This window comes from Castanea sativa, chromosome 1 (genome assembly GCF_040712315.1).
Source record: "Castanea sativa cultivar Marrone di Chiusa Pesio chromosome 1, ASM4071231v1".
Lineage (NCBI taxonomy): Eukaryota > Viridiplantae > Streptophyta > Magnoliopsida > Fagales > Fagaceae > Castanea > Castanea sativa.
Genome location: NC_134013.1, coordinates 30,574,937 through 30,587,567, shown reverse-complemented (window position 1 = coordinate 30,587,567; position 12,631 = coordinate 30,574,937). Strand labels below are relative to the sequence as shown.

The window sequence follows — 12,631 nt, the reverse complement described above, 5'->3', positions numbered from 1 at the left end:
TTTTTATTTAAATTATATTATTACATGTATAAAAAACAACATAGCACACCAATAAAATAAAATAAAAAAGCAACGTATTCAACTACATATTCACTGTATTCAATCTATATGATATATATATATATATATATATATATATATATATTTTAGGTTATTAATTCAATTTTTTTTCATTCAATCTATATGACATTTTTTTGTTGATAAACATACATTCTAAGTTAATTCTTCTTCTACTTATTCTTTCTTTGTTTACATTATGCATTAAGATTTTAAAAAGTCAAAATAATGCTCATAAGCCTCAAATGCCATGCTTTATCTCCTCAAAATACCCATTCCTTTTCAATTTTTTCCTTTCAAAGTTAAAGTGTTTTGGTAATAGGTTCTACAACTAAATGCATAAAAATAGTTAATTGTCATTTTTTTTAAAGCTTAATTGTCATTAATTATTAATACAGTGACAATAGATAGTTAATGTAGATCAAACTCTTTTACCAATAATTTACTATGAATGACAATCTATTTTCTAAACTATAGAAATTAAAAATTCTACTTTGTCTAAAATTCTATTAGCAACAGTTTCAAGTGTATAATTTAAAATAAATTTAATATTTATTTTGATTGTATAACATTATTTTATGTTTTAATATGTAAAATTTATATATCACACACTGATCATAAAAAGTGACTCAAATGTATGTATTAATTATATGTCGTAACATTAATATGTTTTATAATATGACTAACTAATTATTAATATAGATTTGAATCTTTTAATTTATTTACATATATCTTTTTAAGTAAACCGTGCAACACACGGGTCTTTAATTAGTTTTAGTATAATTTTAGCAAAAAATTAAATAAGTTGTTCTTAAACGGACAAGTGTGAGAGAGAGTCCATAAACACATTCAAATTTAATCACAAGTTAACACATAAATATGTTGTGAAATTGAAAATGAGTTTGGAAATTTAGGGGAGAAAGGGTTCGAGTTGCGGAATTAGCAGCATATTGTAATTATTTATCAAAAAAAAAAAAGAGCTTGAGTGTGTGTGTGTAGGAAAACTACATTCTTTAGTTAAAATAAATGGTAAAACTTAGATATATTTCATACTTGTAATAAATTTATTAATTCTTGAAAAAAAAAATATTTAGTATATTTTTTATTGATCAATATAATAGAGGCTTGGGTAACGTACAGTTGAGACAAAACTCCTACGTTCCATTTTCTCATTTGTTCCACTTTTTTCCATTAATTTAATAATTCTTGAAAAAAAATTATAATATTAGTATTTTTATTGATCAATATGTTCCATTTTTTTTTTCTCGCTAGTATGTTCTGTGATTAATGGAGTAGATAATGAAACACAAAAAATGGGATAGATGAAATTTTTGGTTAAGCTATGAAACTCTTAATCAGAAACTTTTAATTTTGATCCGCACGTTTTAATGTTTCCAACAGATAAATGAAAAACTATCGCATATTTACAATTTTGCATGTTATCTTTTGTCGTCATGAGTTTCATATCTACTTAGCTAAAAACCAAATTTCATATTTATTTTTATAATTAAGAAAATGCACAGAGAGTATTGTCAGATTATCAACTACACCACAGTGCGTTTTGTAAAAAGCTTTTTGTTTTTTTGTATTTTTTTTAAATAAAATTAACAAACTAAAATATAAGTTAACTTTTACCTTTTTTTGGTCACACGTGTAATAAATAAAATTTATATCTTTTGTCACACATGCAAGTAAATAAGCTACCAAAAATTATATTTTTGATCTCATATTTAACAAATAAACTACATAAAAGTTACCGATAACAAACAGACACTAAGCCTCTGTTTGGATTGCACGTTTCCAGCTCCAAGTCTGCGTTTGCATTTGAAAAAGTGGGACCCACGACTACAGAACACGGACCAGCCAACTCGCACAAAACGCTTGAACAGTGTTTTGCCCCTTAAAAAAATGAGAGATGCTGCGTCCACAATATTTTTACAATATTTTCACAATAAATCATAGGTGGTTAGTTGTTACTGGTTCAAATTTGAATCTAACACTAAGATTACTTTTTTACTCCAATAATAACAACCAGTAACAACCTGCCACTTATAATTTGTTGTGAAAATGTTGTAAAAACGTTATGGACATATCATTTCTCTAAAAAATTATTTTACTACAGTATTTTCAACAAAAAATTTTCAGTTTTCAGCAAATAAGCGGTATTCAAACATACCTAAAAGCTTGCACTGTTTTTGCTTACGTTGGTACATCCTCGTGGGTGTTTGATATGGGGAAAGTGTGTACACGATAATACAGTTGTGGACCTGTGCCCTGTGGCTGTGGCTATGTCTAAAAACAATATAAATAGTACAAGTTGTTAATGTGGTACCACAGATTAATTTTTCTGCGTCATATGGATTACCCCATTACCAGTAACAACAAGTATTATATGATACAAAAAAAAAATCATTTGATTAGTATACTCGATCATCAAAATGTGCAAAAAACAATGCAATAATCTCCACGTGATACATGGCAGAAACAATGCACCCATCGCCTAGATATATTACTGTTTTCCAAGTTCCAACAAGTTCAACACATCATAATTATTAAAAGGGGGGGACAATCTTCAAAAAGACGAACCTTAGCTCATAGTGTTTTGGGCTTTTCAAGAAAAATTGAGCTACACACAACACAGTTGTGTTACCACTTATCTCCTCCCTGTTCTGATCAAAAAACAATAATATATGTGCAATTTGCAATTAGTACAAAAGCTCTTAGCATCTTTTAAAGCATATACTTATGAAGCATCCGCAATGAACTGTTAATCCCGTCTCTACTTTACAGAAGCCCCTAAACAAACTAATTAACAAATTTTCAAGGCCATTCCACTTCAGTTCCTCTGTTTATCTTCTCACTTAGCTTTTGGTGAAAATGCAATTAATGCATATCCCAGATGTGACAAACATCTTAACCAAAATACATCAATAGCCTAATATAACAATCAAACTTAATGAATGTACCATATGTAAACAGCATTACATATGAAAAGCAAAAACTTAAATTGAGAGGCAAGTAGCAATTCACCTCTGAAGAGGGTACATTTCTACTGGAATTGTAGACTAAATAGCATACAATGATAAGGTATAATAAATAAATAAATAAATAAGAGAAACCTCAAAAGATTAACATCGGATTAAATTAGTTTCCACTTTGAAGTACAAAAAATTTACAAAACTAAGCTTGTACCAATAAACACACCAACTTCAAAACCCACAATCGTTTCAAAGAGCTTCTTTCTCCAAAGATCATTGAGTTTCTCCAATGACTTTTCTAATGGACTCATTCCAACCAACTAGAAAAAGGAATGAACAGGTGAAGTTGAAAATTATAACGGTGGTTTTCAAACTTCATGTACTCATTCACAATTTCACACTATAAAAGGTTTAGTGTAATACCTTTGTCATTGCCACCAAGGCTGAAAATGATACATCCTCAACACAACTATATACTTGTGTATGAGTCAGGAAGGCATTGGCAAGGGGAATATGAAATGTAATTAATAGATAATAATCCACATCATGTTCCAAGCCAGACCACGATGGAATGAAGTAACAAGGACTGGTGTTCCCGGACATTAAGAATGTAAAATAAAAGACTTTTGTTGATAGATTTCAAGTTAGAAAACATACGTTACTAAAAGCTCAAAAAATATACCACAGAAAAGCTGAAAAGGCCACAGGCACTGAACTCCTTACACCATTAGAACAACAGCCTTGTTGCATGTTTCAATACAGAGACTAACAAGTTCAAGGTTCGAGAGCACACCAAACGAACTTTGTTTTCAATGCAGTCCTAACATTTCCATATATAGAAGTCATTATAATCCATATTAATTCATAATTACCACATACCACGTTTATTATATGAAACTTGAATAATAAATAATTCATTCCATGCAACCACGGCATAAAAAAGTAACTTGTGCAATTTAACCAACATTCAGAAATAGATTCATTTGAAATGGCAATAAAATAAAATAACTTTAAAAGCAAAGAAAGGTGAATTTAATGGGGGCTGAGATAATGGAAGTGATTTTTGAATGAAATAAAAATAAAACCTGCCTTCAACAACAATATAAACAAAATTTAAGCACCCAACCTTGTGCATTGCTTATCTCAAAAAGAGAGAGAGAACTTGTGCATTGCTTGTAAATTTTAAGTTATACAAGCAAGAACTCAACCATTAGCTAGAATTAATTAGAGTTTGATCTGTTAAGAGAACAGAGATTAATCAAATTCAAAACCGAAACTTTGAGGAACGAATCAAAATCAAAATAGAAATTTATAAGTTGTCATACATCCACAATAATTAAATCTGGTGTTTCAACTAAAACCAAATAACTTCTCATATGTTAACCAAGAAAAACAAGCAAAACAAGAAAATGTGTATAACAAATTCCAAAAGCACATATAGCAAAAGAAGTGTCAAGAATACCCCAACCAACTTAAAATTTTAAAGAAACAACACAACATAAATAATAAACCCCATAAACTCAATAGCCTCTCCACAACCACCAAAAGCTAAGAAACAAGAAGAAGTATAACGGGCAAATGGGTGTAAAAAAAAAGTGAAACCCCACAGAAAAAACACCAACCAGCATATAGTATGAAAGAGAAGTTGTAGCACGAGTGAGATTGAAAACTGTACCCATGCAGGGCTATAAAGGCAGCCAAGTGGGAACAAGACAGATTGTGAAACAAACAGTCTATTACTCTATATTTAACTTTGCTGCAATAGACTGGACAGTCCTTATGCAGCCTTAAAACAAGATCCACATCAACATTAAATATATATATATCAGGAAAAAAGCAGGGACTCCTTGCATTTTTTATACTAGCAGAATCAGTTGGTATCAGACACTCTTGAGGGGGTTAGACACTGGTGTTAGAACCCCACCACCCACTCCCACAATTTAGCTAGGGAAGAAGGGGGGTGGGGGAGACTGATTGTGTAACAAACAGTCTATTACTCTATATTAACTTTTTTGCAATAGATTGGACAATGGGCAGTCCCTTTGTTTGATATGCAGCTTTACACCAAGGTCCACATCAACATTAAATATATATCAGGAAACAAGCAGGGGCTCCTTGCATTTTTTATACTAGCAGAATCAGTTGGTATCAGACACTGTTGCATGTGTCTATAAACTATATACAGCCATCTAGCAACAAAAGGATTCAAAATTGTGAGATATGAACAATCAAGAAGACCCAATAGTCTAGGACTAGGACACTTAGACCTACATGCATCAGCATTGACTTTTGAAAACCAGAAGTTGCAAATTCAAATTATCAAGATAAGAAGAAAGGATCCTCTTTCTTCTGGTATATCTCAAATAGTTGCTTAGCATGAGTAACAGCTAATCTTCTGCAGTCAGAAAGACCTTTATGATCATGCTTCTCCAACTCTGCAACAGATTTCCTCAGCTTTTTTTGTGGATCACCAGCTATAAGAAACTCTGCCAAAGTAGTCCCCCTGGAGCCAAATGCATGGAAAACTCTATTACAAACAGCAGAAGCAAATTAAATAGCAACAGTTGACTAATCAGTAATCAGCTGAACGCTGAAATTTTTTCCCCTCATAAATGTTACAAATAGAAATGTACAAAACAGATGTACATTTCAAAATATGTTAACAAGTTACATGAAAAGGCAAAACATAGTTCAGCCTCCTTCAAAAGGTTTCTTGGGAATTTTGCAAGAGTTTGTACGAGTCAATTTATTTATTTATTTTCAATCTAGTCTTGTTGAATGAGGCATCTTGCAAAAGCTGTTCAAAACTGTGCATGTAACGTGCTTGGAAGGAAATTATAGGGAATATAAAGTCATTAAAAAAGAAAACAAAAAGTTACATATAAACAAAAATTTATAGTAGACTGCTCTCTCAGTCTTACCTGGCTACATCAAAATTCTTAAATCCTCGGTTATTGGGAAGTGAAAAACCAAAAGGTGATCTTTTCACAGAGGTGTGCTGTCTGTAAAGTGCACAAACAGCCTCCATACAAAGTTCTTCATCTTTCCGAAATTCTTCAAGCATGTTTGCTTCGAACTCCCACTTTTGATTATCTCTGTTCCTTTGGACTTTTGGTATAAATTGATCCAAATTTAAATAATCATTCACATCATCATCAGAATCTGACGAACTAGAACTGTCATCACTATCCCCATCCAAATCCAAATTATGCCAAAGATTTTGTGGGCTTTGTTCTATCCCCATGTTCTCCTTACATCGTCTCAAAAACATCTGATCCTGCCTTGATGGTCTTATAAGTTTATCAACACCAATACCACCAGAAGAAACTGCTTTTCTTGACATATGAATGGTAGGAGAACCCTCAGGATCACTAATCAATTCTTGTTTTGGCTCCATCTTTCGTTTACTGGCTTTAAATATTTCATCTTTTTCTTGATCAACATTGTTGATGTTTTCACTCACATTTACATGTGAATCCCATTTTCGTTTGAGCATTCGGGTCCCATTTTCCACAGCAGCCAGATTGGAGTGCACATTGTCTGCAAATTTTTGAGAATTTATTTCTTTTCCACTTGAAGTTCCTTCCGCAGCACAATCTTCATCACTATCAACGATGTCAATAATCCCATTTTTCTTACCTACCAAAAAAAAAAATCATTGATGTCAATTTTGGTTTTAGATGCAAATCTTTCAACAGCTAGCATGTAAGAAACATATAAAGCAGATATTAGGTATGTCAATTACCAGCAAAATTTTGGAAGCCGGAAAAAGAAGAAAAAAAGGGGTGGGGGGGGAGCAATTTCCTTAGCCTCCAGCATGTGAACGGTTTATGCATTAGGAAAAACCTATTGGAATTGGCTCCTAAGATATTTGGATGCCCAATGTCTTAAATATCAATTCAAATTTTAAAATTTTTTTAACATATAAGATGACTTCAAAATTATTTAGATCCTTATCATTTCATCAGTTACAATACTCTGCCAACCTGCCTCCCCATTCAAAGGCTACACCTTTCACATCAAAAGCAGGTCTCATTAATAAACCCATGTATCATGACTTAAAATTATTTTCACCTTGGATTAACTAGAATAGGAAGTTGGTCATCTTTTCATACACATATAATAAAATGCTCTAACATTAGAAAGCACCAATCCTAATTTCCTTATGAAATGATCATCTGTAGCCCCCTTTTGAAAACCCACATATTGTTTTTAAACTCACAATGTAGAAGGAGAGTACAGGAAGTGTATACTTCATGACCACCAGAAGGAATGTAATGGGCCTGGCCCCTACAATCGTCGTAGTGTACAACAGAGCAGAAGTCTGGTGCATTTGCAGCCATATTTGTTCATGTAGTTAAGCATTTCATTACTCACAAAACTCCAGTTTAATAAAACAACTTATATATAGCCTACACTACAATTGTACAGTTCATGCAGATCTCCTGACAATCTTGAACCTTCCATAAAATTTTCTTATCACATTCTTTCCATATTATGACAAGTAACAAGAAAGGAAATATATATATATATATATGCCAAAAAAGGAGTAGTCCCCTTAAAGAATTAATAGACAAAGTTTAAGGATTGAAGAATAACAATCAAATATAAAGGAGAAAAATAAAAAGATGGAAGCAATGCTTAGAATGACTGGAATGTTAGCCGAATCCTTTCACAATAAAAGCCAAGTTATCTCACACTGAAACTTTTCATAATAAACCAAGCCAAAAATCTCACAACATAGTTACAATTATAATGATACAAATGATAACCCATTATCTATTAACTACATTAGTGACAAACGAAATCATCTATCGTGCTACTGTTGATGAAGAGAAACCAAATTGAGATGGATATAGAGATCCCAGTACCCTCCAACTGACACTTTCTATAAAATGCTCAAAAGGCTAATTTTTACTACTCTGACACACGTAATGGCTATAGTTTACAGTGTTCATTTCAATTAATCATAGCTCTGATGTCTCTAATTAGAAAGCTAAACCTTTTTTCTACTCTGCACAGTATTAAGCTGCCAAAGCACAGCTCTAAAGAAAAAAGCTTCCATAAATAGTAATTCCTAATCATTAGGTGAATTCTATATATAAGTATATAGCTACAAGAGATTATAATATCCAAATGGCAATTCTTCTCATTACTGTATTCATTTAGCACCAGTACTAACATACCAGCTAGAACTGAAGCCAACCCATCAAAATATTCCCAAAGAAATCATCTTTCATGAGTCTTTCTCTTTAAAACCCCATTTGTCATTTAGCCACTCTGGCGTTATAGTCGACATGTTATAATAATAAGCACATACACATGGACATCAAAAATATCTCCACACATACATTACTCTATGAAACATGTGAGCAAACAAAGCACCAATTTCATAAAATCCCAAACTCTAATCCACACATAAAATTAACACAATGTGTGTGTGTGTGAACAGTGAACATAAAAAAACGATAACTCTCCAATACCTGCAGTTTGAGAATCCCCATTTCCTTTGATCGGAGAATCAAAACTAAGTCCTGCAAAGGCTTCTTTACTCATACATGCAGTAGTTAGTATATCTCCATTTTCTTCAAAACCAAGTCCCACACTGGCTTCTCTACTCTTATTTCCATTGCAATACAATCCATCATTCTCAATCTTCACAAAGACCCCATTTTGACCAAAATTTCCAACACCATTCTCATTCAAATCCTTCTTCTCTCTTCTCACTTCGTCGGAACCGTCCCGAATCACCTCGCCACCGCCATTATTGTTAGCCAGAGGCTCTGAATCCGTCAGCATTGCTATATCTTCCTCTAATTTCGAAACCCTAATCCCCAATTCCTCAAACCTCTTCTTCCAAAGCTCAACCTCGCCTTTAGCCTTCACATTCTCGCACTCGAGCTCGCAAATCCTCCTCCGAAGCACACCAACCACGTTCTTCTCATCTTGCTTCGAATTCTTCGCCTCCTCCGCTTTCCTCTCTCTCTCTAGCGCCGCCTCCAACGCCTTCTTCTGATTTTCAAGCTCGTCCTCCAGGTAGATCCGATCCAGATTCTCCATCTGCAATTTCTCCGTCAACAACGCCTTCTCTTTCTTCTCCTTCTCAATTTCTCGTTTCAATTTCGTTTCTCTCGCTACCAAAATCTCTTCGGCTCGGTCAAAGTCTTGACTCCGATACGCGGTTCGGAGCTTCGCAACCAACTCCGAAATGCTCTGGTTCTTTGGGTTAGTGCAATCGCCATTGCCGTCCAATGCGAAAGCCGGTACAGGCCGTGAACTCATTTTGGGGAAAATGTGAGAGAGAGAGACAGTCGAAACGACGCCGTGGGCTGGTGAAAAGGGTTTTGAGGAAATGGAAATTGTTGCTGTTGCTGTTGCTGTTGCTGTTGCTGGGTTTTGTTGTGGAGAAGCGGAAGAGGTGGTAAACGACTGATCACTGACTGAGCGCCAACTGGTTTTCACTTTGTTCACTTCAGTATTGGTTTGGCGTGGCTTCAGAATTACACAAATTTAGCAATAATTTTTACTACATTTCTCTTACATGGGAAACTGTTAGTAGCCAAAAAATAAAAATAAAAAAAGTTTCTAATTTACTTGAAAATGACAAATAGTTAGTTTTAGTATGCCACACATGAGAGTTGTGACACAAAATGTGTAATCTTATATATATATTTTTTTTCATTTTGAATGATTATATTTAAATTTTAGTAATTACTAATTGTTTAGAATTATGAGTTCTATTTAACTGAATTAGTAAAATTTTTTATTTGGAACTGACAACTTAAGTTAAAAACTATCTTTAAAAGAAATTATATTGTTTAGAATGTATATTTGTGAGTAAGCCTATTTAGAAAATATTTATATATCAATTAATGTATTGTCTTTTACACAATCATAAAATGTATTGTATAATTGTGCGGATCAAAATACCGTGAACAAGGTAAATGATCTGCATCATTAATTTATGGATATGGGACGATGGTTTACAATGGGAGAGTTAGATTAGAAATCAAGCTAAAAGAAACTAGAAGACACAAATTGGAACAAATGTAAGTTGGATCTTGTTATTATAACAAATGTGAGTTGGATTTTGTTATTATGTTCCGCCTGGCCTAAGTTTACTCTCTTTGTAAATTGTTGAGTTTATTTTTGAATCCCTTTCTGAAGTGGAGGAATGTCCTATTTATATGAGTTTTTTCTCACTTCTATAGTGGGATTGTGTGGTAGAGATCATAAGGTACTTGTCCCATTAACTTTTTCCTTTACCTTTTAAGGGAGATAAGTGAATTATTGGGTGAGAAATACTATTCAGGCTGATCATTTATTAATAAATGTAGCATTTAGTAGATGGGAATATTCATTTAATGCTGAGGTGACTATTGCCGGATCTAGGCGTTATCCCTTTTGGTTCATTGGGCATATTTTCGTTGGATTGTGGCCCTCCTCTGGCTCTTTTCATGTTTGCTTATATCAACGACGGTTGAGTGCTGAGGTTTTGTCTTCTCGTTCAAATACTAAAATTGTAGTGAAGGCCATTGCTGGGCTGGGATCAACCATCCTTAAGAGGGCTTAGACCTTGCCCTTCCATAGTGTTTGGTTAGTCCTCCTTGTTGGTATCTTAGGCTGGGCCCAAACCTTTCTTCCTCTATCCTGTCCTCATGGACCATGGGCCTCTGTGCAAAAAAACTGACCATGACCATATTTAGTTTATGCAAGAATTATAAAATGCATGTAATTGTATATTTTAAAATGTATTTATGCACACACCTAAGGTTATAAACTAGTTTAACATAACAAACTACTCTCAAATGGTTAATCCTCTATTCTATTTTGTGAGGTTCCAAAGTACCTTTTTTACTTTAATTAAACAGAAATATACATCTTTTACTAAAATTTATTAATTTAAATTATTTTTTGAAGGAATTATTAATTTTAATTAAATATGGTAATTTTAAGAACTTGTGCTTTGTTATGTAAAGGATAAAGAATTGAGTCCAAGATTCCAATTTATTGGACCATCAGTCCACTTTTGGCCACATGTGCATGCCAGGTCCTCTCATCTTCTGAAATCCTAAATATTAGTTGGGTCTGGGCTGTTGCCTGTTGTACAAGCTGGACCTCAAATAGCTGAGCTATTTTTTGTTGATTTGAAAGGAGGGATGTTAGCTGAACATAGCAATTCAGATTTTTGTAAGCTTATGCTGTGGCCTGATAATACACAGTACCAATCTAGAATTTTCCTCAGATTATTCAAGGATGCTGTGTCATTTTTAAAGAAGAATATTGAATCATTTGCTAAAAAAAAAAAAAAAGACTGCTGAAGGAACCGTCTTGTCTGCCCAGTTTTATACCATGAATGAATTTATGGTTTTCAGCTAGCAACAGATCTACAGATAAGATGTTGGATCATTTGTTAAAGTTTGTTTGTTTGTTTGTTTGTTTTTTTTTAAGCAACTTAGCCAGATGGGCTTGAAACTCCTTTGGAACATGAGGGAGACAATGGTCAAACTGAACGTGGGCCGCTGAAGGGGCATGTCCATTGGAGGCGTAGTGGGCCTCTGGCAATTTTATGGATTGTATATCATTATGTGAGCCTGTGAGGCCTTAACTCTTAAGGAAGCAGAGAGTGACTTAAACTTGTAATTGAAGTTATTTCGAATGGTTGACTTAAGCAGGCTATGAAAGATAGAACATAGAAGTCGTAAAAATATGAGTTGGATCTGTGCTTTTTAAATTTTTGGAGATATTTATGTAATAATAAAAAAGAAGAAGATGCGTCTGTCGGTCTGTGTTCCAAAATTAAGCACTTTTTACCGTTAAATTAAAAGAGATTTGAACAATATCTCGACAGCCCAACTTAGTGAGGGACAATGTTTATGATTGTTACTTGATTAAGACAATTAAGTTGCCAAGTTTCATCTCCACCTGGAGTTGCCAATTTCTCCATAATGACAAAACTCTCTGGAGCCTGGAGGTAGGGTGTAACATCACTTTACATTGGATTGCCAAGTTATCTTGAATGGTGCCTGCTAAAATTAGTCTGTAGAACAGTAGAGGTGTGTATTTAGAGCAGTTTATTTGCTTGAATTATTTAGCTTAACGAATGAGTTGTATAAAAGTGTAACTGTACTTAAAAATAAATAAAAGAACCTTTAAAAACCTCTACTAATCTAATAAGCCAAAGAAGTCATTGGGCTATTGCCTGCCTCAATAAAATCCTCTCCATGAACTTGTTGATGTTGTTTGTGCCAGTAGCCTGCTTTTTCTTTTGCATTTAGGTCAAACGTAGCAAGAAAAAGAAAGAAGAAACTAAGAGTATTTGCATCAACTCATGCAAAAATTTCCATATATTTTAACATAAGAATATATTTTTAATATTTTACATATTCATTTTTCAAAACAACTCACGTCAGATTATCTATTTTACACTACATTTTATTAAAATATCAATTTTTTTTTTAAATTGTTTCTCTTTCTTCGCACACAACAACTCCCATCTACTTTCTTCATTTATCCTCAATATATGTACAGAAATAATAAATAGCTAAATGCAAAATTAATAGTATAAGTATAAATTTACACGATTACTGTAGCAA

The 12,631-nt window shown here is 33.2% G+C and overlaps 1 protein-coding gene across 1 annotated transcript; it reads right to left on the bottom strand.

Moving 5' to 3' along the window:
- Window positions 1–5,129: 5,129 nt before the first annotated feature.
- LOC142624755 (uncharacterized) lies at window positions 5,130–12,309 on the bottom strand. The gene is made up of 4 exons (XM_075798501.1): window positions 12,238–12,309; window positions 8,519–9,527; window positions 5,957–6,674; window positions 5,130–5,538 (listed from the first exon to the last, which is right to left on the bottom strand). The coding sequence occupies exons 1-4, from the start codon at window positions 12,307–12,309 to the stop codon at window positions 5,355–5,357; spliced, it is 1,983 nt and encodes a 660-aa protein (XP_075654616.1). The 3' UTR covers window positions 5,130–5,354.
- Between the last annotated feature and the right edge of the window lie 322 nt (window positions 12,310–12,631).